Here is a 27,251-nt window from a genome sequence, read left to right as displayed (position 1 = left end):
TTCAGTTGGATAAAACAGTCAGACCAACGGAAACTAGTTACAGTATTCAGTTGGATAAAACAGTCAGACCAACGGAAACTAGTTACAGTATTCAGTTGGATAAAACAGTCAGACCAACAGCAGCAACTGGCATGACATCTTAACAACTTAAAATAACACTTATGTTATTGATCGTTTGTTATTGATCCACTCACTCCTCTCACTTTACCCCACTGGTCCTTTACCTGTTGTAGTCAGCAACATGGAGGAGGAGGAGGTAGAATGTCTAGTTACCTGTTGTAGTCAGCAACATGGAGGAGGAGGAAGTAGAATGTCTAGTTACCTGTTGTAGTCAGCAACATGGAGGAGGAGGAAGTAGAATGTCTAGTTACCTGTTGTAGTCAGCAACATGGTGGAGGAGGAAGTAGAATGTCTAGTTACCTGTTGTAGTCAGCAACATGGAGGAGGAAGTAGAATGTCTAGTTACCTGTTGTAGTCAGCAACATGGAGGAGGAGGAAGTAGAATGTCTAGTTACCTGTTGTAGTCAGCAACATGAAGGAGGAGGAAGTAGAATGTCTAGTTACCTGTTGTAGTCAGCAACATGGAGGAGGAGGAGGTAGAATGTCTAGTTACCTGTTGTAGTCAGCAACATAGAGGAGGAGGAAGTAGAATGTCTAGTTACCTGTTGTAGTCAGCAACATGGAGGAGGAGGAAGTAGAATGTCTAGTTACCTGTTGTAGTCTGCAACATGAAGGAGGAGGAAGTAGAATGTCTAGTTACCTGTTGTAGTCAGCAACATGGAGGAGGAGGAAGTATAATGTCTAGTTACCTGTTGTAGTCAGCAACATGGAGGAGGAGGAAGTAGAATGTCTAGTTACCTGTTGTAGTCAGCAACATGGAGGAGGAGGAAGTAGAATGTCTAGTTACCTGTTGTAGTCAGCAACATGGAGGAGGAGGAAGTAGAATGTCTAGTTACCTGTTGTAGTCAGCAACATGGAGGAGGAGGAAGTAGAATGTCTTGTTACCTGTTGTAGTCAGTAACATGGAGGAGGTAGAATGTCTAATTACCTGTTGTAGTCAGCAACATGGAGGAGGAGGAGGTAGAATGTCTAGTTACCTGTTGTAGTCAGCAACATGGAGGAGGTAGAATGTCTAATTACCTGTTGTAGTCAGCAACATGGAGGAGGAAGTAGAATGTCTAGTTACCTGTTGTAGTCAGCAACATGGAGGAGGTAGAATGTCTAATTACCTGTTGTAGTCAGCAACATGGAGGAGGAAGTAGAATGTCTAGTTACCTGTTGTAGTCAGCAACATGGAGGAGGAGGAGGTAGAATGTCTAGTTACCTGTTGCAGTCAGCAACATGGAGGAGGAGGTAGAATGTCTAGTTACCTGTTGTAGTCAGCAACATGAAGGAGGAGGAAGTAGAATGTCTAGTTACCTGTTGTAGTCAGCAACATGGAGGAGGAGGAAGTAGAATGTCTAGTTACCTGTTGTAGTCAGCAACATGAAGGAGGAGGAAGTAGAATGTCTAGTTACCTGTTGTAGTCAGCAACATGGAGGAGGAGGTAGAATGTCTAGTTACCTGTTGTAGTCAGCAACATGGAGGAGGAGGAAGTAGAATGTCTAGTTACCTGTTGTAGTCAGCAACATGGAGGAGGAAGTAGAATGTCTAGTTACCTGTTGTAGTCAGCAACATGGAGGAGGAGGAAGTAGAATGTCTAGTTACCTGTTGTAGTCAGCAACATGAAGGAGGAGGAAGTAGAATGTCTAGTTACCTGTTGTAGTCAGCAACATGAAGGAGGAGGAAGTAGAATGTCTAGTTACCTGTTGTAGTCAGCAACATGGAGGAGGAAGTAGAATGTCTAGTTACCTGTTGTAGTCAGCAACATGAAGGAGGAGGAAGTAGAATGTCTAGTTACCTGTTGTAGTCAGCAACATGAAGGAGGAGGAAGTAGAATGTCTAGTTACCTGTTGCAGTCAGCAACATGGAGGAGGAAGTAGAATGTCTAGTTACCTGTTGTAGTCAGCAACATGGAGGAGGAGGAAGTAGAATGTCTAGTTACCTGTTGTAGTCAGCAACATGGAGGAGGAAGTAGAATGTCTAGTTACCTGTTGTAGTCAGCAACATGGAGGAGGAGGAGGTAGAATGTCTAGTTACCTGTTGTAGTCAGCAACATGGAGGAGGAGGAAGTAGAATGTCTAGTTACCTGTTGTAGTCAGCAACATGGAGGAGGAGGTAGAATGTCTAGTTACCTGTTGTAGTCTACAAAGCAGATGAGGAGGTAGAATGTCTAGTTACCTGTTGTAATCTACAAAGCGGATGAGGAAGTAGAATGTCTAGTTACCTGTTGTAATCTACAAAGCAGATGAGGAGGAGGTAGAATGTCTAGTTACCTGTTGTAGTCTACAAAGCGGATGAGTAGCGGATAAAAGGCGTAGAGGTCTCTGATCAGGATGGTAAACTCATCCAGGATGAGTAGTTCAGCCTCAGACATCTCCCCTCGTCCCTCAGCCTTCATTTGTTCCTCATCCAGCAGTACGGTGGCAGCCTTCTTCCTCAACTTCTCCATCAGCGGCAGGAAGTGGGTCTTCAACAGCCCCCCCTTCGCCTTACCGATGATTGGCTGAGAGAACACTGGAGGCGGGGACAGAATAGAGAAGGACAGTTAGTGAGTGAGACTGGTGGGAAACAACGATGGTGGTGTTTCACTCTGGATGATTTACAGTTTTTTTTTTATTTAAAGAACGATGGTGGTGTTTCACTCTGGATGATTTTACAGTTTGTTTTCTCATTTAAACAACGATGGTGGTGTTACACTCTGGATGATTTTACAGTTTGTTTTCTTATTTAAACAACGATGGTGGTGTTACACTCTGGATGATTTTACAGTTTGTTTTCTTATTTAAACAACGATGGTGGTGTTACACTCTGGATGATTTTACAGTTTGTTTTCTTATTTAAACAACGATGGTGGTGTTACACTCTGGATGATTTTACAGTTTGTTTTCTTATTTAAAACCTGTTGGGGATGGGGGCGCTGTTGAGAATATTTATGCTAATTGGGTAATTTTTGAAACGGCTTCCCACAAAATCCTTGATCGTACAATATGCATATTATTATTATTATTGAATGGAAAACAGTCTATAGTTTCTATAGGAGTTGAAATTTTGTCTCTAAGTGGAACAGAGCCCATTCTACAGCAATTTCCCTGACATGGAGTCAGATTTCAGAAATGTTGGCCACTGTTCTGAAGTCAGTTAAAAGGGCACTGTTATTGCTATGACTATACGGACACTTCTTACGTCTTCCCCTGGATGCCTTTACGTGATGACGATTCCAATGGGGTCGATTGCGCGTTCACAGGCCCTACAAATGAAAAAACCCTGTAGCTAGCAAGTCTTTTCTTGCTGCGTAACGCGCGTGGAGGACACCAACCCCCTCCTGTTCCAAGCATTAGTTTAGCCTGTTATTTTTCTCGGGTCATCTTTTCACTCGTTATAGGAGTTAAAAACATCATAAGGTAGTTAATTTAAAGCGTTTTATAGCAATTTATATCCGTTTAGTGCGATTTTGGGACATTTATTTTTGAAACGATGTGAATAGCTGGGCACGCTTTTCAGTTCATCCCGAACGCAGTTGGCATTTCCACATGGCAAGAGGACAGCTTTCCACCAAAAGACGATTACTCCCAAGAAAGGATCCTTTGCCCAAGATACTGATGGAAGAACAGCTCAAAGTAGGACATTTTTATTATGATAAATCGTGTTTCTGTCAAAACATTTTAGTGGCTTAGGACGCCATGTTTTTTGACGTAGCTTCGCTTGGCGCAAACTGTATTGAAAAGTAAGGATAAATTAAAAAATGTAATTCCGCAATTGTATTAAGAATTAAATTGTCTATCAATCCCTGTCCACCCTATATTTTTTAGTCACGTTTATGAGTATTTATGTATAAGAGTAGATCACTGTCTAAGTGGCGCAAGGACATTTTCTGACCAGCTGAGCTACATTTCACATTGTCTAACCATGATTTTGGTGGCTAAATATAAACGTTTTCGATCAAACTCTATATGCATTGTGTAATATGATGTTACAGGAGTGTCATCTGAAGAATTCTGAGAAGGTTAGTGAAAAAATTAATATATTTTTGGCGATGTTGACGTTATCGCTCACTTTGGCTAGAATCAATGCTGGGCTGCTATGTGCTATGTGCTATGCTAATATAACGATTTATTGTGTTTTCGCTGTAAGACACTTAGAAAATCTGAAATATTGTCTGTATTCACAGGATCTGTGTCTTTCGATTCGTGTATGCTGTGTATTTTTACGAAATGTTTGATGATTAGTAAGTAGGTAAACACGTTGCTCTAAGTAGTTTTTCTAGTCCATTTGTGACGGTGGGTGCAATTGTAACCTATGCCATCTACCTGAAATATGCACTTTTTTCTAACAAAACCTATCCCATACCATAAATATGTTATCAGACTGTCATCTGATGAGTTTTTTTGTTGGTTAGGGGCTATAAATATCTTAGTTTAGCCGAATTGGTGAAGGCTACTGGTGTTGGTGGACAAATAAAAGATGGTGGATTATGCTAATGTGTTTTTAGGTAATAGATGTACATCTTTACATATTGTGTCTTCCCTGTAAAACATTTTAAAAATCGGACATGTTGACTGGATTCACAAGATCTGTGTCTTTCATTAGCTGTATTGGACTTTAATGTGTGAAAGTTAAATATTTTTAAAAAATATTTTTTTTGAATTTCGCGGCACTGGTTTTTCAGTGGGGGGGGGGGGGGGGGGGTGCCGCTAGCGCCACGCTGATCCTAGACAGGTTAAACAACGATGATGGTGTTTCACTCTGGATGATTTTACAGTTTGTTTTCTTATTTAAACAACGATGGTGGTGTTACACTCTGGATGATTTTACAGTTTGTTTTCTTATTTAAACAACGATGGTGGTGTTACACTCTGGAAGATTTTACAGTTTGTTTTCATTTAGAAACAATGCATTTTGGTTGCTGTGTTGTGTGACATCAACACGTGATCACCACCACATGCAGTAACAACACATATCCAGTATGGTAAACTGCTTGGTCATGTGGGTGACCTATGCTCCTATGGCATAGAAGGGTTGAAGACAAGTGAAGTGTGGGTAACCTCTGTGTTTCTGAACACCCTCCCACCTGCCGGTCAACCAATTCAGCCTTCCCCGTCGATCAACATACAATTTTAGGTTAGTATTTTATTTTTATTCCCAATTACTACTCTTCCTGGGGTTCAATCAGGAAACAAAACAACAAATAAAATATATAAAATACATAATATGCATAATATAATATACATAACACTACATAAAACTACATCATCTCCTGCCTCTGCCTCACGCTTCAGAAACAGGAGATGGCTCCAGCCCTATAAGCCGTTCCTGCTGGAACAAGCCAAGGATTCGGTCAAGGTCACCCACCTACATAATACAATACATAATACAGTAGACATTACAATACCAGATAGATAGAATGGCTGTGTCTATTCACAGTCCCCGGTGTGCCATAAGATGTTATTTTATCTGGTTTTGGAATGTGTTTTTATTGCTAGCTTGAGTTACCTGGGGTGGCAGAGAGTTCCATGTAGTCACGGCTCTAATACTGAGCGTTTCCCAGCCTCTGTTCTGTACCTGGGGACTGTGAAGAGACCTCGGATTGCATATCTTGCCATGTACCGATGAGTGTGTGAACTGTGAGCCAACTGCTTGAACAGACAGTTCTGTACCTTCAACACATCAACACCTCGCACACAAAGACCCATAGTGATGCAGTTCATCTCTCCTCAACTTTGAGCCTGGAGAGATTGACATGCATGTTATTGACATTCTTCCTCCGTGTATATCTAAGTGTAATACGTGCTGCTCTGTTCTGGACCAACTGTCCTTCTACATGACCACACAACTGGGCAGTAGTCCAGGTGCTACAACATCAGGGCCTGTAGGACCTGTCTGGTCAACTGAGATGTCAAGAAAGCAGAGCAACGTCTTCTCATGGTCTGTTTCCATTGATCATCCTTGAGATGTTTCTACAACTTGATTGGAGTCCACCTGTCGGAAATTCTATTGATTGGACATGATTTGGAAAGGCACACACCTGTCTATATAAGGTCCCACAGTTGACAGTACATGTCAGAGCAAAAGCCAAGCCATGAGGCCGGAGGAATTGTCCGTAGAGCTCCGAGACAGGATTGTATCGAGGCACAGATCTGGGGATGGGTACCAAAACAATTCTGCAGCATTGAAGGTCCCCAAGAACACAGTGGCCTCCATTATTCTTAAAAGGAAGAAGGTCAGAAGCACCAAGAATCTTGTTTCTAAAACCCTGTTTTTGCTTTGTCATTATGGGGTATTGTGATGTCATTATGGGGTATTGTGATGTCATTATGTGGTATTGTGATGTCATTATGGGGTATTGTGATGTCATTATAGGGTATTGTGTGTAGATTGATGAGAGGAACAAAAACATTTAATCCGTTTTAGAATAAGGTTGTAGCGTAACAAAATGTGGAAAAAGTCAAGGGGTCCGAATACTTTCCAAATGCACCGTAAATGTTGAGCGAGTGATTTATCCCAAAAAACAATGCTTTTCGTTTTTGAGATATTTAACACCAGCCTATTGCTAGTTACCCCATTCTAAAACTGACAGGAGCTCTATGTTAACCTGTTGGGGATGGGGGCGCTGTTGAGACTATTTATGCTAATTGGGTAATTTTTGAAACGGCTTCCCACAAAATCCTTGATCGTACAATATGCATATTATTATTATTATTGGATAGAAAACAGTCTATAGTTTCTATAGAAGTTGAAATTTTGTCTCTAAGTGGAACAGAGCCCATTCTACAGCAATTTCCCTGACATGGATTCAGATTTCAGAAATGTTGGCCACTGTTCTGAAGTCAGTTAAAACGGCACTGATATTGCTATGACTATACGGACACTTCTTACGTCTTCCCCTGGATGCCTTTACGTGATGACGATTCCAATGGGGTCGATTGCGCGTTCACAGGCCCTATAAATTAAAAAACCCTGTAGCTAGCAAGTCTTTTCTTGGTGCGTAACGCGCGTGGAGGACACCGACCGCTCCTGTTCCAAGCGTTAGTTTAGCTTGTTATATTTCTCCGGTCATCTTTTCACTCGTTATAGGAGTTAAAAACATCATAAGGTAGTTAATTTAAAGCGTTTTATAGCAATTTATATCCGTTTAGTGCGATTTTGGGACATTTATTTTTGAAACGATGTGAATAGCTGGGCACGCTTTCAGTTCATCCCGAACGCAGTTGGCATTTCCACATGGCAAGAGGACAGCTTTCCACCAAAAGACGATTACTCCCAAGAAAGGATCCTTTGCCCAAGATACTGATGGAAGAACAGCTCAAAGTAGGACATTTTTATTATGATAAATCGTGTTTCTGTCGAAACATTTTAGTGGCTTAGGACGCCATGTTTTTTGACGTAGCTTCGCTTGGCGCAAACTGTATTGAAAAGTAAGGATAAATTAAAAAATGTAATTCCGCAATTGTATTAAGAATTAAATTGTCTATCAATCCCTGTCCACCCTATATTTTTTAGTCACGTTTATGAGTATTTATGTATAAGAGTAGATCACTGTCTAAGTGGCGCAAGGACATTTTCTGACCAGCTGAGCTACATTTCACATTGTCTAACCATGATTTTGGTGGCTAAATATAAACATTTTCGATCAAACTCTATATGGATTGTGTAATATGATGTTACAGGAGTGTCATCTGAAGAATTCTGAGAAGGTTAGTGAAAAAATTAATATATTTTTGGCGATGTTGACGTTATCGCTCACTTTGGCTAGAATCAATGCTGGGCTGCTATGTGCTATGTGCTATGCTAATATAACGATTTATTGTGTTTTCGCTGTAAGACACTTAGAAAATCTGAAATATTGTCTGTATTCACAGGATCTGTGTCTTTCGATTCGTGTATGCTGTGTATTTTTACGAAATGTTTGATTAGTAAGTAGGTAAACACGTTGCTCTAAGTAGTTTTTCTAGTCCATTTGTGACGGTGGGTGCAATTGTAACCTATGCCATCTACCTGAAATATGCACTTTTTTCTAACAAAACCTATCCCATACCATAAATATGTTATCAGACTGTCATCTGATGAGTTTTTTTGTTGGTTAGGGGCTATAAATATCTTAGTTTAGCCGAATTGGTGATGGCTACTGGTGTTGGTGGACAAATAAAAGATGGTGGATTATGCTAATGTGTTTTTAGGTAATAGATGTACATCTTTACATATTGTGTCTTCCCTGTAAAACATTTTAAAAATCGGACATGTTGACTGGATTCACAAGATCTGTGTCTTTCATTAGCTGTATTGGACTTTAATGTGTGAAAGTTAAATATTTTAAAAAAATATTTTTTTTGAATTTCGCGGCACTGGTTTTTCAGTGGGGGGGGGGGGGGGGGGGGAGTGCCGCTAGCGGCACGCTGATCCTAGACAGGTTAAGAGTGCCAGTTATTTTTTTTAGTTGTTGCAGCCGACATCTATACGGTTTAGTCGTCAGCGTACATAGACACACAGGCTTTAGTCAAGGTCAGTGGGAGGTCATTAGTAAAAAACAGAAAACAATAATGGCCCTAGCCAGCTGCCCTGTGGTACACCACACTTAACTGAATTTCTATTAGAGAGGCTTCCATGAAGAAAAAAACTCTAATGTTCTATTAGTTAGGTGACTCTCAATCCATAATAAGGTAGAGGAATCTTATCCATAACACATAATTCTTTCAACAATAGGTTATGATCAATGATATCAAAAAACGACACTGAAGTCGAACAAAACAGCTTGCACAATATTTTTTTCTATCAATTTCTTTCAGCCAATCATCAGTCATTTGGGTCAGTGCCGAGTATGTTGAGTGCCCTTCCCTAAAAGCATGCTGAAAGTCTGTTGTTCATTTGTTTTCTGTAAAATACCTGTATTTGGTCAAACACTCATTTTTCGTCAGCCCAGAGTGGGCTTCTTCCTGAGGCAGACAGTTTCATCACAATGCTACTGAGTGGCCTGCCCACAGTGGGCTTCTTCCTGAGGCAGACACTTTCATCACAAACAGTGGAATTAAATTCTATGTGCATATATGATTAAATGCTGACGATCCCCCCTGACGACGTACGACGTCGTGGTAACTACACACACACACATAACAACCAAGACATTGACAAGTAGGCTAAAGTTCTTTTGACCATGTGGTAGGTAAAAAAGGCATGTCTCTACCTGCGAGTCGTTTCATCCAGGCCCCCTCGTCGATCCCCAGGTTATTGTAGATGATCTTCAGGATGTTGCCCAGTAGACTATTCATGTGGTCTGAGGTCAGGTGAGTACAGCAGCTGTCTGCAGTCTCTGGAGGGTTGTTCTCTGGGCCGTGCTCCCACCAGTGAGACATGTAGCTGCATAGCATGGGCAGCACCACCTGAGGAGAAGGACAGGGGGGAGGAATGCTCATATTAAATGTGTAGCTGCATAGCATGGGCAGCACCACCTGAGGATAAGGACAGGGGGAGGAATGCTCATATTAAATGTGTAGCTGCATAGCATGGGCAGCACCACCTGAGGATAAGGACAGGGGGAGGAATGCTCATATTAAATGTTTAAGTAATGTTTCAATCATGTTCTTATCTCTTGTAAGCACAGGGCTCCAGACCAACATTTTCCCCTGGTGTCACTGGGGCCACCAACTTTTTCAGTTGTTGGCACCAGCCCTTGATTTGTTGGCACCAGCCCTTGATTTGGTGGCACCAGCCCATGATTGGTGGTACCAGCCCATGATTTGGTGGCACCAGCCCATGATTTGGTGGCACCAGCCCATGATTTGGTGGTACCAGCCCATGATTTGGTGGCACCAGCCCTTGATTTGGTGGCACCAGCCCATGATTTGGTGGAACCAGCCCATGATTTGGTGGTACCAGCCCATGATTTGGTGGCACCATCCCTTGATTTGGTGGTACCAGCCCATGATTTGGTGGTACCAGCCCATGATTTGGTGGTACCAGCCCATGATTTGGTGGCACCATCCCTTGATTTGGTGGCACCAGCCCATGATTTGGTGGTACCAGCCCATGATTTGGTGGCACCAGCCCTTGATTTGGCGGCACCAGCCCATGATTTGGTGGAACCAGCCCATGATTTGGTGGCACCAGCCCTTGATTTGGTGGCACTAGCCCATGATTTGGTGGCACCAGCCCTTGATTTGGTGGTACCAGTCCATGATTTGGTGGTACCAGCCCATGATTTGGTGGTACCAGTCCATGATTTCGTGGTACCAGCCCATGATTTGGTGGCACCAGCCCATGATTTCGTGGTACCAGCCCATGATTTGGTGGTACCAGTCCATGATTTGTTGGCACCAGCCCATGATTTGGTGGAACCAGTCCATGATTTGTTGGCACCCCCCCCCCCCCCCCCAAAATAAATCAGCAGCGTCATACAATAGAATACATTTGAGTCATCTTATAACGTCATGATAAAGTCATTACAAAGTCATTGTTAAGTCATTACAAAGTCATTATTAAGTCATTGTAAAGTCATTATAAAGTCATTATAAAGTCATTACAAAGTCATTATTAAGTCATTATTAAGTCATTATTAAGTCATCATAATGCTTTATTAAGAGGAGTAATTGACTACTCACATGGTATTCAGTAAATAAGTCGTTACATTTGTCAGAGCAGGAATGCATGATTCAACATATTTTGATATACAACCTAATCCAGTGATTGCCATAAATTTGAGGTTGACAAGTAGGCTATTTTTGTTGTATTTTACTCTCAAAATAGGGTATTTGTATTTATTATGGATCCCCATTAGTTCCTGCCAAGGCAGCATCTACTCTTCCTGGGGTTTATTATGGATCCCCATTAGTTCCTGCCAAGGCAGCAGCTACTCTTCCTGGGGTTTATTATGGATCCCCATTAGTTCCTGCCAAGGCAGCAGCTACTCTTCCTGGGGTTTATTATGGATCCCCATTAGTTCCTGCCAAGGCAGCAGCTACTCTTCCTGGGGTTTATTATGAATCCCCATTAGTTCCTGCCAAGGCAGCAGCTACTCTTCCTGGGGTTTATTATGGATCTCCATTAGTTCCTGCCAAGGCAGCAGCTACTCTTCCTGGGGTTTATTATGGATCCCCATTAGTTCCTGCCAAGGCAGCGGCTACTCTTCCTGGGGTTGAGTTTGAGTTTGAGTTTATTTTTACAGGGACAGTGCACATTAATCAACGTTTCAGTAAAAGTGCCGGTTTTAGCCAGCCGGCTAATTTTCAACCGCAGTCCCTGGGCAGGTTAAAGTCATTGTAAAGTCATTATAAAGGGTTTATTATGGAACTCCATTAGTTCCTATCAATGCAGCAGCTACTCTTCCTGGGGTTTATTATGGATCCTCATTAGTTCCTGCCAAGGCAGCAGCTACTCTTCCTGGGGTTTATTATGGATCCTCATTAGTTCCTGCCAAGGCAGCAGCTACTCTTCCTGGGGTTTATTATGGATCCCCATTAGTTCCTGCCAAGGCAGCAGCTACTCTTCCTGGGGTTTATTACGGATCCCCATTAGTTCCTGCCAAGGCAGCAGCTACTCTTCCTGGGGTTTATTATGGATCCCCATTAGTTCCTGCCAAGGCAGCAGCTACTCTTCCTGGGGTTTATTATGAATCCCCATTAGTTCCTGGCAAGGCAGCAGCTACTCTTCCTGGGGTTTATTATGGATCCCCATTAGTTCCTGCCAAGGCAGCAGCTACTCTTCCTGGGGTTTATTATGGATCCCCATTAGTTCCTGGCAAGGCAGCAGCTACTCTTCCTGGGGTTTATTATGGATCCCCATTAGTTCCTGCCAAGGCAGCAGCTACTCTTCTAGGGGTTTATTATGGATCCCCATTAGTTCCTGCCAAGGCAGCAGCTACTCTTCCTGGGGTTTATTATGGATCCCCATTAGTTCCTGCCAAGGCAGCAGCTACTCTTCTAGGGGTTTATTATGGATCCCCATTAGTTCCTGCCAAGGCAGCAGCTACTCTTCCTGGGGTTTATTATGGATCCCCATTAGTTCCTGCCAAGGCAGCAGCTACTCTTCTAGGGGTCCAGCAAAATTAAGGCATTAATACAATTTAAAAAACATTACAATACATTCACAACAGATTACAGAGCATATTAAGTGTGTGCCCTCAGTCCCCTACTCTACTACCATATATCTACAACAAAAAATCCATGTGTAAGTGTGTGTATAGTGCATATGTTATCATGTGTCTGTGCCTATGTCCTAATAAACCACCAGTCTCATGTTAGTAAACCAGTCTCTACCTCCATAACGTGAGGCATCTGTGTGTAGTGCAGGCCGGACTCAGCCAGATCCATGATCTCCTCTAGAGACTTCTCCAGGGACGGGATGGCTGGACACATCTCTTCTACCTGGGAGGGCAGGTCTAGAGCTGGGGGAGCAGCGGGGAAGAGAGGAGAGAGAGGGAGGAAAAGAGAGGTAGAGAGAGATAAAGAAAGAGAGGGTGGAGGGAGAGAGAGAGAAAGAGAGAGCGTGAAGAGAGAGGAGAGAGAGAGGGTGGAGGGAGATAGAGAGAGAGGGTAGAGGGAGAAAGAGAGAGGGTAGAGGGAGAAAGAGAGAGGATGGAGGGAGAGAGAGAGAGAGAAGGTGGAGGGAGAGAGAGTAAGAGAGAGAGAGGGTGGGTGGTTGGAGAGAGAGAGGGGGGGTGGAGGGAGAGATAAAGAGAGAGAGAGATAGAGAGATTGAAGGGAGAGAGGGGGGGTGGAGGGAGAGATAAAGAGAGAGAGAGATAGAGAGATTGAAGGGAGAGAGGGGGGGGTGGAGGGAGAGATAAAGAGAGAGGGTGGAGGGAGAGAGAGAGTAAGAGACAGAGAGATAAAAGGTGATGGTGAGAGAGACATAAAGACTGTATGCAGTCATTCCTCAATTCAATTTGCAACATTTATGCCAAGCTTCTCTCTATCTCTCCATCCAAACCCGTCCTGTCTCTGATTCTAAATCACTTGAAGGACAGTTTGCTACAACACCTGTTCTGTCCAACAGAATGTTAGTCTCTGTCTACAACACCTGTTCTGTCCAACAGAATGTTAGTCTCTGCCTACAGTACCTGTTCTGTCCCAACAGAATGTTAGTCTCTGCCTACAGTACCTGTTCTGTCCCAACAGAATGTTAGTCTCTGCCTACAGTACCTGTTCTGTCCAACATAATGTTAGTCTCTGCCTACAGTACCTGTTCTGTCCAACAGAATGTTAGTCTCTGCCTACAGAACCTGTTCTGTCCAACAGAATGTTAGTCTCTGCCTACAGTACCTGTTCTGTCCAACAGAATGTTAGTCTCTGCCTACAGTACCTGTTCTGTCCAACAGAATGTTAGTCTCTGCCTACAGTACCTGTTCTGTCCCAACAGAATGTTAGTCTCTGTCTACAGTACCTGTTCTGTCCCAACAGAATGTTAGTCTCTGTCTACAGTACCTGTTCTGTCCCAACAGAATGTTAGTCTCTGCCTACAGTACCTGTTCTGTCCAACAGATTGTTAGTCTCTGCCTACAGTACCTGTTCTTGTAACAGTCCTGACCTATTTATGTTAGTTTTTATGTGTTTTTGGTCAGGGCATGTGTTATGGGTGGGCAGTCTATGTTATCTGTTTCTATGTTGGTTTCGGTTTGCCTGGTATGGCTCTTGATTAGAGGCAGGTGGTTTGCATTTTCCTCTAATCAAGAGTCATATTTAGGTAGGGCATTATCACTGTGTGTTTGTGGGTGATTGTCTCCTGTGATGTTTCGTGTTGTTCGATATATATTCACTAACGGGACTGTTTGGCTGTTGGTATGTTTCGATGTCCGTTCCTGTTCGTGAGTTTACGTTTGTCTATGTAAGTTTATGTTCAGGTTGCGTCGACGTCGTTTTGTTATTTTGTAAGGTTTGAAAGTGTTTTGTTTTGTTTAGTCTACGTCGTGTTATATAATAAAGATGGCATATTTCCCTGACTCCGCATTTTGGTCCGAAGATCCTTCTCTCCTCACCTCTTCCGAGGATGAGGAAAGCGACAGCTCTTACAGAATCACCCACCAAAATACAGAGACCAAGCGGTATGGGAAAAATCGACGGAGCAACAAGGACTTTTGGACTTGGGAGGAGATCCTGTCTGGTAGAGGACCCTGGGCGCAAACTGGGGAATATCGCTGCTCTCGTGAGAAGAGTGAGGCAGTCACAGCCCAGGAGCGCTGGTATGAGGAGGCAGCTAGGAGACGTGGATGGAAGCCGGAGAATCAAGCTCGTAACCGGAATTATGAGGGGACTCGTCTTGCACGGAAGCCCGAAAAGCCCGTGAGTAACTCCCAAAAATTTCTTGGGGGGGGGGCTAAAGGGTAGTGGGCTAAGGGCAGGTAGGAGACCTGCGCCCACTTCCCAGGCTAACCGTGGAGAGCGGGAGTACGGGCAGACACCGTGTTACGCAGTAGAGCGCACGGTGTCTCCTGTACGTGTGCATAGCCCGGTGCGGGTTATTCCACCTCCCCGCACTGGTAGGGCTAGATTGGGCATTGAGCCAGGTGTCATGAGGCCGGCTCAACGCGTCTGGTCTCCAGTGCGTCTCCTCGGGCCGGCATACATGGCACCTGCCTTACGCATGGTTTCCCCGGTTCGCCTGCATAGCCCAGTGCGGGCTATTCCACCTCGCCGCACTGGCAGGGCGACCGGGAGCATTCAACCAGGTAAGGTTGGGCAGGCTCAATGCTCAAGAGAGCCAGTACGCCTGCACGGTCCGGTATTTCCGGCGCCACCTCCCCGCCCCAGCCTAGTACCTACAGTGCCTATATTACGCACTAGGCTACCAGTGCATTTCCAGAGCCCTGTTCCTCCTCCACGCACTCTCCCTATAGTGCGTGTATCCAGTTCGGTGCCTCCAGTTCCGGCCCCACGCACTAAGCCACCTGTGCGTCTCCCAAGTCCTGTACACACTGTCACTTCTCCCCGTACTAGTCCTGAGGTGCGTGCCCTCAGCCAGGTGCCACCAGTGCCGGTACCACGCACCAGGTATAGAGTACGCTTTGAGAGTTCAGTGTGCCCTGTCTCTGCTCCACGCACTAGTAGGAAGGTGCTTATCATTAGCACGGTGCCTCCAGTTCCGGCACCACGCACCAGGTCTACAGTGCGCCGTATCCGGCCAGAGCCATCCGTCTCCCCAGCGCCATCTGAGCCATCCGTCTCCCCAGCGCCATCTGAGCCATCCGTCTCCCCAGCGCCATCTGAGCCATCCGTCTCCCCAGCGCCATCTGAGCCATCCGTCTCCCCAGCGCCATCTGAGTCATCCGTCTGCCAGGAGCCTGCAAAGCCGCCCGTCTGCCATGAGCCTGCAAAGCCGCCCGTCTGCCATGAGCCTACAGAGCCATCCGCCAGACAGGAGCCGCTAGAGCCGTCAGCCAGACAGGAGCCGCTAGAGCCGCCCGCCAGACAGGATCTGCCAGAGCCGCCAACCAGACAGGATCTGCCAGAGCCGCCAACCAGACAGGATCTGCCAGAGCCGCCAACCAGACAGGATCTGCCAGAGCCGCCAACCAGACAGGATCTGCCAGAGCCGCCAATCAGACAGGATCTGCCAGAGCCGCCAGAGAGCCATGAGCAGCCAGAGCCGTCAGAGAGCCATGAGCAGCCAGAGCCGTCAGAGAGCCATGAGCAGCCAGAGCCGTCAGAGAGCCATGAGCAGCCAGAGCCGTCAGAGAGCCATGAGCAGCCAGAGCCGTCAGAGAGCCATGAGCGTCGAGAGCCGTCAGCCTGCCATGAGCGTCGAGAGCCGTCAGCCTGCCATGAGCGTCGAGAGCCGTCAGCCTGCCATGAGCGTCGAGAGCCGTCAGCCTGCCATGAGCGTAGAGAGCCGTCAGCCTGCCATGAGCGTAGAGAGCCGTCAGCCTGCCATGAGCGTAGAGAGCCGTCAGCTTGCCATGAGCGTAGAGAGCCGTCAGTCTGCATGGACCTGCCAGAGCCGTCTAAACAGGACCTGCCAGAGTCCTTCAGCCGGGATCTGCCCCTTGTCCCGGTGTTGCCCCTTGTCCCGGTGTTGCCCCTTGTCCCGGTGCTGCCCCTTGTCCCGGTGCTGCCCCTTGTCCCGGTGCTGCCCCTTGTCCCGGTGCTGCCCCTTGTCCCGGTGCTGCCCCTTGTCCCGGTGCTGCCCCTTGTCCCGGTGCTGCCCCTTATTCCAGTGATGGTCCTTATCCTGGTGCTGCCCCTTGTTCTGGTGCTGCCCCTTGTCCCGGTGCTACCCCTTGTCCCGGTGCTGCCCCTTGTCCTGGTGCTAGCTGTTTATTTAGGGGAAGGTAGTGTTAGGGTGGGCATTAGAAGGGGTAGAAAGAAGAGGGGAGTGACTATGGTGGTGCGGGGACAGCGTCCTGAACCGGAACCACCACCGTGGTCAACTGCCCACCCGGACCCTCCCCTGGACTTTGTGCTGGTGCGCCCGGCGTTCGCACCTTGGGGGGGGGGTACTGTAACAGTCCTGACCTATTTATGTTAGTTTTTATGTGTTTTTGGTCAGGGCATGTGTTATGGGTGGGCAGTCTATGTTATCTGTTTCTATGTTGGTTTCGGTTTGCCTGGTATGGCTCTTGATTAGAGGCAGGTGGTTTGCATTTTCCTCTAATCAAGAGTCATATTTAGGTAGGGCATTATCACTGTGTGTTTGTGGGTGATTGTCTCCTGTGATGTTTCGTGTTGTTCGATATATATTCACTAACGGGACTGTTTGGCTGTTGGTATGTTTCGATGTCCGTTCCTGTTCGTGAGTTTACGTTTGTCTATGTAAGTTTATGTTCAGGTTGCGTCGACGTCGTTTTGTTATTTTGTAAGGTTTGAAAGTGTTTTGTTTTGTTTAGTCTACGTCGTGTTATATAATAAAGATGGCATATTTCCCTGACTCCGCATTTTGGTCCGAAGATCCTTCTCTCCTCACCTCTTCCGAGGATGAGGAAAGCGACAGCTCTTACAGTTCTGTCCAACAGAATGTTAGTCTCTGCCTACAGGACCTGTTCTGTCCCAACAAAATGTTAGTCTCTGCCTACAGAACCTGTTCTGTCCAACATAATGTTAGTCTCTGCCTACAGTACCTGTTCTGTCCAACAGAATGTTAGTCTCTGCCTACAGTACCTGTTCTGTCCCAACAGAATGTTAGTCTCTGTCTACAGTACCTGTTCAGTCCAACAGAATGTTAGTCTCTGCCTACAGTACCTGTTCAACAGAATGTTAGTCTCTGCCTACAGTACCTGTTCTGTCCAACAGAATGTTAGTCTCTGCCTACAGTACCTGTTCTGTCCCAACAGAATGTTAGTCTCTGTCTACAGTACCTGTTCTGTCCAACAGAATGTTAGTCTCTGCCTACAGTACCTGTTCAACAGAATGTTAGTCTCTGTCTACAGTACCTGTTCTGTCCAACAGAATGTTAGTCTCTGTCTACAGTACCTGTTCTGTCCAACAGAATGTTAGTCTCTGCCTACAGTACCTGTTCTGTCCAACATAATGTTAGTCTCTGTCTACAGTACCTGTTCTGTCCAACAGAATGTTAGTCTCTGCCTACAGTACCTGTTCTGTCCCAACAGAATGTTAGTCTCTGCCTACAGTACCTGTTCTGTCCAACAGAATGTTAGTCTCTGCCTACAGTACCTGTTCTGTCCCAACAGAATGTTAGTCTCTGTCTACAGTACCTGTTCTGTCCAACAGAATGTTAGTCTCTGCCTACAGTACCTGTTCTGTCCCAACAGAATGTTAGTCTCTGTCTACAGTACCTGTTCTGTCCAACAGAATGTTAGTCTCTGCCTACAGTACCTGTTCTGTCCCAACAGAATGTTAGTCTCTGCCTACAGTACCTGTTCTGTCCCAACAGAATGTTAGTCTCTGCCTACAGTACCTGTTCTGTCCAACAGAATGTTAGTCTCTGTCTACAGTACCTGTTCTGTCCCAACAGAATGTTAGTCTCTGCCTACAGTACCTGTTCAACAGAATGTTAGTCTCTGCCTACAGTACCTGTTCTGTCCCAACAGAATGTTAGTCTCTGCCTACAGTACCTGTTCAACAGAATGTTAGTCTCTGTCTACAGTACCTGTTCTGTCCAACAGAATGTTAGTCTCTGTCTACAGTACCTGTTCAACAGAATGTTAGTCTCTGCCTACAGTACCTGTTCTGTCCAACAGAATGTTAGTCTCTGCCTACAGTACCTGTTCTGTCCAACAGAATGTTAGTCTCTGCCTACAGTACCTGTTCTGTCCAACAGAATGTTAGTCTCTGTCTACAGTACCTGTTCTGTCCAACAGAATGTTAGTCTCTGTCTACAGTACCTGTTCTGTCCCACAGAATGTTAGTCTCTGCCTACAGTACCTGTTCTGTCCCAACAGAATGTTAGTCTCTGCCTACAGTACCTGTTCTGTCCAACAGAATGTTAGTCTCTGTCTACAGTACCTGTTCTGTCCCAACAGACTGATAGTCTCTGTCTACAGTACCTGTTCTGTCCCAACAGAATGTTAGTCTCTGCCTACAGTACCTGTTCTGTCCCGGGAGCCCTTGGTAATGTAGATGGAGTAGTTGTTGAACTTGTTGAGCTCAGGTTCCAGGAAGGCCACAGGGAACGCCCCCGAGAACGCTGCAAGACATTCACCTAGGGCTGGACGCTGCCTGCAGGAGGAAGAGGAGGAGGAAGGGGGAAGAGGGAGGGTGAGGAGGAAGGAAGAGGAGGAGGAAGGAGGAAGAGGAGGAGGAAGGAAGAGGAAGAGGAGGAGGAAGGAGGAAGAGGGAGGGTGAGTAGGAAGGAAGAGGAGGAAGGGGCAGGAGGAGAAGGAGGAGGTAGGGGGTGGAAGGAGGAGATAGGGGGAGGAAGGAGGAAGCGGAGGAAGGGGCAGGAGGAGAAGGAGGAGGTAGGGGGAGGAAGGAGGAGATAGGGGGAGGAAGGAGGAAGCAGAGGAAGAGGCAGGAGGGGAAGGAGGAGATAGGGGGAGGAAGGAGGAAGGGGCAGGAGGAGAAGGAGGAGATAGGGGGAGGAAGGAGGAAGCAGAGGAAGAGGCAGGAGGGGAAGGAGGAGATAGGGGGAGGAAGGAGGAAGGGGCAGGAGGAGAAGGAGGAGATAGGGGGAGGAAGGAGGAAGGGGCAGGAGGAGAAGGAGGAGATAGGGGGAGGAAGGAGGAAGCGGAGGAAGGGGCAGGAGGAGGTAGGGGGAGGAAGGAGGAAGGGGCAGGAGGAGAAGGAGGAGATAGGGGGAGGAAGGAGGAAGCGGAGGAAGGGGCAGGAGGAGGAGGATACGGAGGAAGGGGCAGGAGGAGAAGGAGGAGGTAGGGGGAGGAAGTGGAGGAAGGGGCAGGAGGAAGAAGGAGGAGGAGGAGGAAAAGTGAGGGACAGTTCATGTTCAGAGTCTGAATAACTGGCTTAACTAACCCAGTCACATCCTTTACTAGACTTAATGCAATATTAAAATGAGCCACAGAACAAATGATGTTTGTTGTAAACGCATGAAATGTGGTGTCCACATAGTTAGTACAAGGTTCTAGACAGGACACATTGACATGTGGTGTCCACATAGTCAGTACAGGGTTCTAGACAGGACACATTGACATGTGGTGTCCACATAGTTAGTACAGGGTTCTAGACAGGACACATTGACATGTGGTGTCCACATAGTTAGTACAGGGTTCTAGACAGGACACATTGACATGTGGTGTCCACATAGTCAGTACAAGGTTCTAGACAGGACACATTGACATGTGGTGTCCACATAGTTAGTACAGGGTTCTAGACAGGACACATTGACATGTGGTGTCCACATAGTTAGTACAAGGGTCTAGACAGGACACATTGACATGTGGTGTCCACATAGTTAGTACAAGGGTCTAGACAGGACACATTGACATGTGGTGTCCACATAGTTAGTACAGGGTTCTAGACAGGACACATTGACATGTGGTGTCCACATAGTTAGTACAGGGTTCTAGACAGGACACATTGACATGTGGTGTCCACATAGTTAGTACAAGGTTCTAGACAGGACACATTGACATGTGGTGTCCACATAGTTAGTACAGGGTTCTAGACAGGACACATTGACATGTGGTGTCCACATAGTTAGTACAAGGTTCTAGACAGGACACATTGACATGTGGTGTCCACATAGTTAGTACAAGGGTCTAGACAGGACATATTGACATTTTTAGATTGTCATTATCTATCATACTTCCAGTGTCAATCAAAGTAGGGATTTTGAGGAAATGTGAAAAACCCTTCAAAATGACCTCAGCATATATCAAGTCGTGAATACATGTCACGTGATTGTTAATTGGTCAGTAGCGGCCATGTTGTTTGACATGCTAGTCTGGGAAAACCTAATTTGTGGGATCTTGGTCCATGGATACCATATATCAAAGTGTTGTACACATCGGTCATTCGGAGCCAGAGGAGTAAAGCATTAGAAGTGTTTTTCACTCAATTCTAAATGGTGGACCTTAAAGTAACACCCCAGAGGAAGTAGCCACCACTATTTTGATGTAATTTCCTGTCCAAGAGAGGAAACGCATATTTAGGTTCCACCTCAGAAAAATGATGAAGGCTACTTATATACAGTACCAGTCAAACGTTTGGACACACCTATGGAGCCCCAGCTTCTCTTCTCTGCTTGAACCCCTAATTAAATACAATAGGGTCTCACCCAGCATCTCTGCTTGAACCCCTAATTAAATACAATAGGATCTCACCCAGCTTCTCTGCTTGAACCCCTAATTAAATACAATAGGGCCTCACCCAGCTTCTCTGCTTGAACCCCTAATTAAATACAATAGGGCCTCACCCAGCTTCTCTGCTTGAACCCCTAATTAAATACAATAGAGTCTCACCCAGCTTCTCTGCTTGAACCCCTAATGAAATACAATAGGGCCTCACCCAGCTTCTCTGCTTGAACCCCTAATTAAATACAATAGGGTCTCACCCAGCGTCTCTGCTTGAACCCCTAATTAAATACAATAGGGCCTCACCCAGCTTCTCTGCTTGAACCCCTAATTAAATACAATAGGGTCTCAGCGTCTCTGCTTGAACCCCTAATTAAATACAATAGGGCCTCACCCAGCTTCTCTGCTTGAACCCCTAATTAAATACAATAGGGCCTCAGCTTCTCTGCTTGAACCCCTAATTAAATACAATAGGGTCTCAGCTTCTCTGCTTGAACCCCTAATTAAATACAATAGGGCCTCACCCAGCTTCTCTGCTTGAACCCCTAATTAAATACAATATGTTCTCACCCAGCGTCTCTGCTTGAACCCCTAATTATACATCTCTGTAATGGACACGAATGGCCTAACTGGTTGGATTAAATTTCAACCAGTTTTGCCAGCTGGTTAGCTGATCAGTTCCAACACACCCTATCTTCCTCATACTCATCATATTCACATTGAATATCATTTTGACGTTACCTTTCCACGTAGATGCTGTTGTTGGTACCAAGACTATACAGGCTGTTGAGTATCCTGTAACACGACACCTGGACGTCATCCACTGTGAAGACAACAAGGGAAGTCTCCTTACACATAGGACCTACAGTATGACCATTACAGGACGGTGGAGTTGGACTACAATAAGACTACAGTATGACCATTACAGGACTGTGGAGTTGGACTACAATAAGCCTACAGTATGACCATTACAGGACTGTGGAGTTGGACTACAATACGCCTACAGTATGACCATTACAGGACTGTAGAGTTGGACTACAATAAGCCTACAGTATGACCATTACAGGACTGTGGAGTTGGACTACAATAAGACTACAGTATGACCATTACAGGACTGTGGAGTTGGACTACAATAAGCCTACAGTATGACCATTACAGGACTGTGGAGTTGGACTACAATAAGACATTAGGGGTCAAAAAGGCCTTTACTTATTTATTGGACCTTTAAGCCAGCTGTACATGAAGCATTTTTAATTAACAATGATTAATGAGGACTTGTCTCATGAGATACAGGGATGGCCTTTTTAATTAACAATGACTAATGAGGACTGGTCTCATGAGATACAGGGATGGCCTTTTTAATTAACAATGCCTAATGAGGACTGGTCTAGTGAGATACAGGGATGGCCTTTTTAATTAACATGACTAATGAGGGTTTGTCTCGTGAGCTACAGGAAAATGCATTTTCATCCTTGGCCAATAGGTGGTGCTACAAGCTCCCATCAGGTTTTGGTGGAATTGCCCTTTTTCAGGTTTTGCTCAGCAAAAAAATGTGAATTTATGTACTGGTATACATACATATGAGGTCTTCCCCAAAGAGGTTCTGCCCGATGTGTTGGAACAGGGAGGACAGGACCGGGAGCAGGGCTACGCTGGTGTAGTTAATGATCTGGGTGACTCCTTTGGGCTGGGAGTGACTGTGAGTGAACTGTCCCTGTTTCAGGTTCTCTAAAGTCCTCTCCAAGTCCTCCGCTGCGTTGTCAAAGAACGCCCTCAACGCCGCCTTCACCGTCTCCAGACCCGTCTTCATCACCGTCCTGGAGAACAGACACAGATTATGATCCGTTGGTAGAGCAGGGGATTGTGGGGGTTCGAATCCCGGGGCCACCCATACTTCAAATGTATGGGGGCGCACACACACACACACACGACTGTAGGTGGTTTAGGATAAAAGCGTCTGCTTAAAGGCACATATTATTATGAATGTAGATACCAAAGCAACCATTAACTCACAATCACACCAAGCTATCTCAAATGCACAGGTTGTGGGGATGCAGATAACATGTTGAGAGATGATTCTCACAGTATCGGGGATAGATTCTAAATCCAGTGGGTAATGGTGAAACTAACATGTTGAGAGATGGATTCTCACAGTATCGGGGATAGATTCTAAATCCAGTGGGTAATGGTGAAACAACATGTTGAGAGATGGATTCTCACAGTATCGGGGATAGATTATAAATCCAGTGGGTAATGGTGAAACTAACATGTTGAGAGATGGCTGGATTCTCACAGTATCGGGGCTAGAATCTAAATCCAGTGGGTAATGGTGAAACTAACATGTTGAGAGATGGATTCTCACAGTATCAGGGCTAGATTCTAAATCCAGTGGGTAATGGTGAAACTAACATGTTGAGAGATGGCTGGATTCTCACAGTATCGGGGCTAGATTCTAAATCCAGTGGGTAATGGTGAAACTAACATGTTGAGAGATGGCTGGATTCTCACAGTATCGGGGCTAGATTCTAAATCCAGTGGGTAATGGTGAAACTAACATGTTGAGAGATGGCTGGATTCTCACAGTATCGGGGCTAGATTCTAAATCCAGTGGGTAATGGTGAAACTAACATGTTGAGAGATGGCTGGATTCTCACAGTATCGGGGCTAGATTCTAAATCCAGTGGGTAATGGTGAAACTAACATGTTGAGAGATGGCTGGATTCTCACAGTATCGGGGCTAGATTCTAAATCCAGTGGGTAATGGTGAAACAACATGTTGAGAGATGGCTGGATTCTCACAGTATCGGGGCTAGAATCTAAATCCAGTGGGTAATGGTGAAACTAACATGTTGAGAGATGGCTGGATTCTCACAGTATCGGGGCTAGATTATAAATCCAGTGGGTACTGGTGAAACAACATGTTGAGAGATGGCTGGATTCTCACAGTATCGGGGCTAGAATCTAAATCCAGTGGGTAATGGTGAAACTAACATGTTGAGAGATGGCTGGATTCTCACAGTATCGGGGCTAGATTATAAATCCAGTGGGTAATGGTGAAACTAACATGTTGAGAGATGGCTGGATTCTCACAGTATCGGGGCTAGATTCTAAATCCAGTGGGTAATGGTGAAACAACATGTTGAGAGATGGCTGGATTCTCACAATATCGGGGCTAGATTCTAAATCCAGTGGGTAATGGTGAAACAACATGTTGAGAGATGGCTGGATTCTCACAGTATCGGGGCTAGATTATAAATCCAGTGGGTAATGGTGAAACTAACATGTTGAGAGATGGCTGGATTCTCACAGTATCGGGGCTAGATTCTAAATCCAGTGGGTAATGGTGAAACAACATGTTGAGAGATGGCTGGATTCTCACAGTATCGGGGCTAGAATCTAAATCCAGTGGGTAATGGTGAAACTAACATGTTGAGAGATGGCTGGATTCTCACAGTATCGGGGCTAGATTCTAAATCCAGTGGGTAATGGCGAAACAACATGTTGAGAGATGGCTGGATTCTCACAGTATCGGGGCTAGAATCTAAATCCAGTGGGTAATGGTGAAACTAACATGTTGAGAGATGGCTGGATTCTCACTGTATCGGGGCTAGAATCTAAATCCAGTGGGTAATGGTGAAACTAACATGTTGAGAGATGGCTGGATTCTCACAGTATCGGGGCTAGAATCTAAATCCAGTGGGTAATGGTGAAACTAACATGTTGAGAGATGGCTGGATTCTCACAGTATCGGGGCTAGAATCTAAATGCAGTGGGTAATGGTGAAACAACATGTTGAGAGATGGCTGGATTCTCACAGTATCGGGGCTAGATTATAAATCCAGTGGGTAATGGTGAAACAACATGTTGAGAGATGGCTGGTTTCTCACATTATCGGGGCTAGGATTCTAAATCCAGTGGGTAATGGTGAAACAACATGTTGAGAGATGGCTGGATTCTCACAGTATCGGGGCTAGATTCTAAATCCAGTGGGTAATGGTGAAACTAACATGTTGAGAGATGGCTGGATTCTCACAGTATCGGGGCTAGATTATAAATCCAGTGGGTAATGGTGAAACTAACATGTTGAGAGATGGCTGGATTCTCAAAGTATCGGGGCTAGAATCTAAATCCAGTGGGTAATGGTGAAACAACATGTTGAGAGATGGATTCTCAAAGTATCGGGGCTAGAATCTAAATCCAGTGGGTAATGGTGAAACAACATGTTGAGAGATGGATTCTCACATTATCGGGGCTAGATTATAAATCCAGTGGGTAATGGTGAAACTAACATGTCGAGAGATGGCTGGATTCTCACAGTATCGGGGCTAGATTATAAATCCAGTGGGTAATGGTGAAACAACATGTTGAGAGATGGCTGGATTCTCAAAGTATTGGGGCTAGGATTCTAAATCCAGTGGGTAATGGTGAAACTAACATGTCGAGAGATGGCTGGATTCTCACAGTATCGGGGCTAGAATCTAAATCCAGTGGGTAATGGTGAAACAACATGTTGAGAGATGGATTCTCACAGTATCGGGGCTAGGATTCTAAATCCAGTGGGTAATGGTGAAACTAACATGTTGAGAGATGGATTCTCACAGTATCGGGGCTAGGATTCTAAATCCAGTGGGTAATGGTGAAACTAACATGTTGAGAAAACACATTTTAACACATCATGGCATCAGCTAATGGGGATCCAAACACCGTCAATATGACTTCCTGTGTGAATAGGGTTCATAAGGTCACTCACCTGGCGTCGAGCGTCTGGCCCAGTATGTGAAGACAGTTGACTATGGAGGTAGCATGGCTTCCTGTGTGGAGACATGAGGCAGTGTTACAACAGGAGAAGTACTGTAGCACCATGGCATATAGACGAGCTGAGACAAGCACCGGTACAGAACCACAGAGTCCAGTGTAGAGCTGAGACACGCACCGGTACAGAACCACAGAGTCCAGTGTAGAGCTGAGACATGCACCGGTACAGAACCACAGAGTCCAGTGTAGAGCTGAGACATGCATCGGTACAGAACCACAGAGTCCAGTGTAGAGATGCATCGATACAGAACCACAGAGTCCAGTGTAGAGCTGAGACATGCATCGATACAGAACCACAGGGTCCAGTGTAGAGCTGAGACATGCATCGATACAGAACCACAGAGTCCAGTGTAGAGCTGAGACATGCATCGATACAGAACCACAGAGTCCAGTGTAGAGCTGAGACATGCATCGATACAGAACCACAGAGTCCAGTGTAGAGCTGAGACATGCATCGATACAGAACCACAGAGTCCAGTGTAGAGCTGAGACATGCATCGATACAGAACCACAGAGTCCAGTGTAGAGCTGAGACATGCATCGATACAGAACCACAGAGTCCAGTGTAGAGCTGAGACATGCATCGATACAGAACCACAGAGTCCAGTGTACTGCTATTACTTATGACCACACTCATGTAGGGTAGATGGACAGATCACACACTTACAATATAAAACACCAGTATCCTAGACCTAGGGGTTAGGGCTGGGACCAGTAGTAGGAGCTGGAAACAGGGGTAGGGGCTGGGACCAGGGGTAGGGGCTGGGACCAGGGGTAGGGGCTGGGACCAGGGGTAGGGACTGGGACCAGGGGTAGGGGCTGGGACCAGGGGTAGGAGCTGGGACCAGTAGTAGGAGCTGGAAACAGGGGTAGGAGCTGGGAACAGGGGTAGGAGCTGGGAACAGGGGTAGGAGCTGGGACCAGGGGTAGGAGCTGGGACCAGGAGTAGGAGCTGGGGCCAGGGGTAGAAGCTGGGACCAGAGGTAGGAGCTGGGACCAGGGATAGGAGCTGGGACCAGGGGTAGGAGCTGGGACCAGGGGTAGGAGCTGGGACCAGGAGTAGGAGCAGGGACCAGGGGTAGGGGCTGGGACCAGGGGTAGGAGCTGGGACCAGGGGTAGGAGCTGGGAACAGGGGTAGGAGCTGGGACCAGGGGTAGGAGCTGGGACCAGGGGTAGGAGCTGGGAACAGGAGTAGGAGCTGGGACCAGGGGTAGGAGCTGGGACCAGGGGTAGGAGCTGGGAACAAGGGTAGGAGCTCGGACCAGGGGTAGGAGCTGGGAACAGGAGTAGGAGCTGGGACCAGGGGTAGGAGCTGGGAACAGGGGTAGGAGCTGAAACCAGGGGTAGGAGCTGGGACCAAGAGCTGGGAACAGGGGTAGGAGCTGGGAACAGGGGTAGGAGCTGGGACCAAGAGCTGGGAACAGGGGTAGGAGCTGGGACCAGGGGTAGGAGCTGGGAACAGGAGTAGGAGCTGGGACCAGGGGTAGGAGCTGGGACCAAGAGCTGGGAACAGGGGTAGGAGCTGGGAACAGGGGTAGGAGCTGGGAACAGGGGTAGGAGCTGGGACCAGGGGTAGGAGCTGGGACCAAGAGCTGGGAACAGGGGTAGGAGCTGGGACCAGGGGTAGGAGCTGGGAACAGTAGTAGGAGCTGGGACCAGGGGTAGGAGCTGGGAACAGGGGTAGGAGCTGGGAACAGTAGTAGGAGC

General features: G+C 46.2%; 1 protein-coding gene across 1 annotated transcript in view; it reads right to left on the bottom strand.

The window, feature by feature from the left end:
* Window positions 1-25,539, bottom strand: part of LOC129843404 (ryanodine receptor 2-like) — a gene marked incomplete at its 5' end in the record, with an annotated part of 131,407 nt that extends 105,868 nt beyond the window's left edge. The window contains 7 exon segments of the mRNA XM_055912113.1: window positions 2,376-2,616; window positions 9,278-9,473; window positions 12,345-12,472; window positions 18,565-18,695; window positions 21,470-21,551; window positions 22,307-22,545; window positions 25,479-25,539. Coding sequence (XP_055768088.1) covers window positions 2,376-2,616; window positions 9,278-9,473; window positions 12,345-12,472; window positions 18,565-18,695; window positions 21,470-21,551; window positions 22,307-22,545; window positions 25,479-25,539 — 1,078 coding nt within the window.
* Window positions 25,540-27,251: the final 1,712 nt, after the last annotated feature.

This window comes from Salvelinus fontinalis, unplaced genomic scaffold, assembly GCF_029448725.1.
Source record: "Salvelinus fontinalis isolate EN_2023a unplaced genomic scaffold, ASM2944872v1 scaffold_0131, whole genome shotgun sequence".
NCBI classification, from domain to species: domain Eukaryota; kingdom Metazoa; phylum Chordata; class Actinopteri; order Salmoniformes; family Salmonidae; genus Salvelinus; species Salvelinus fontinalis.
Note: the sequence above shows the minus strand (reverse complement) of the source record. Positions and strands in the feature narration are given on the sequence as shown.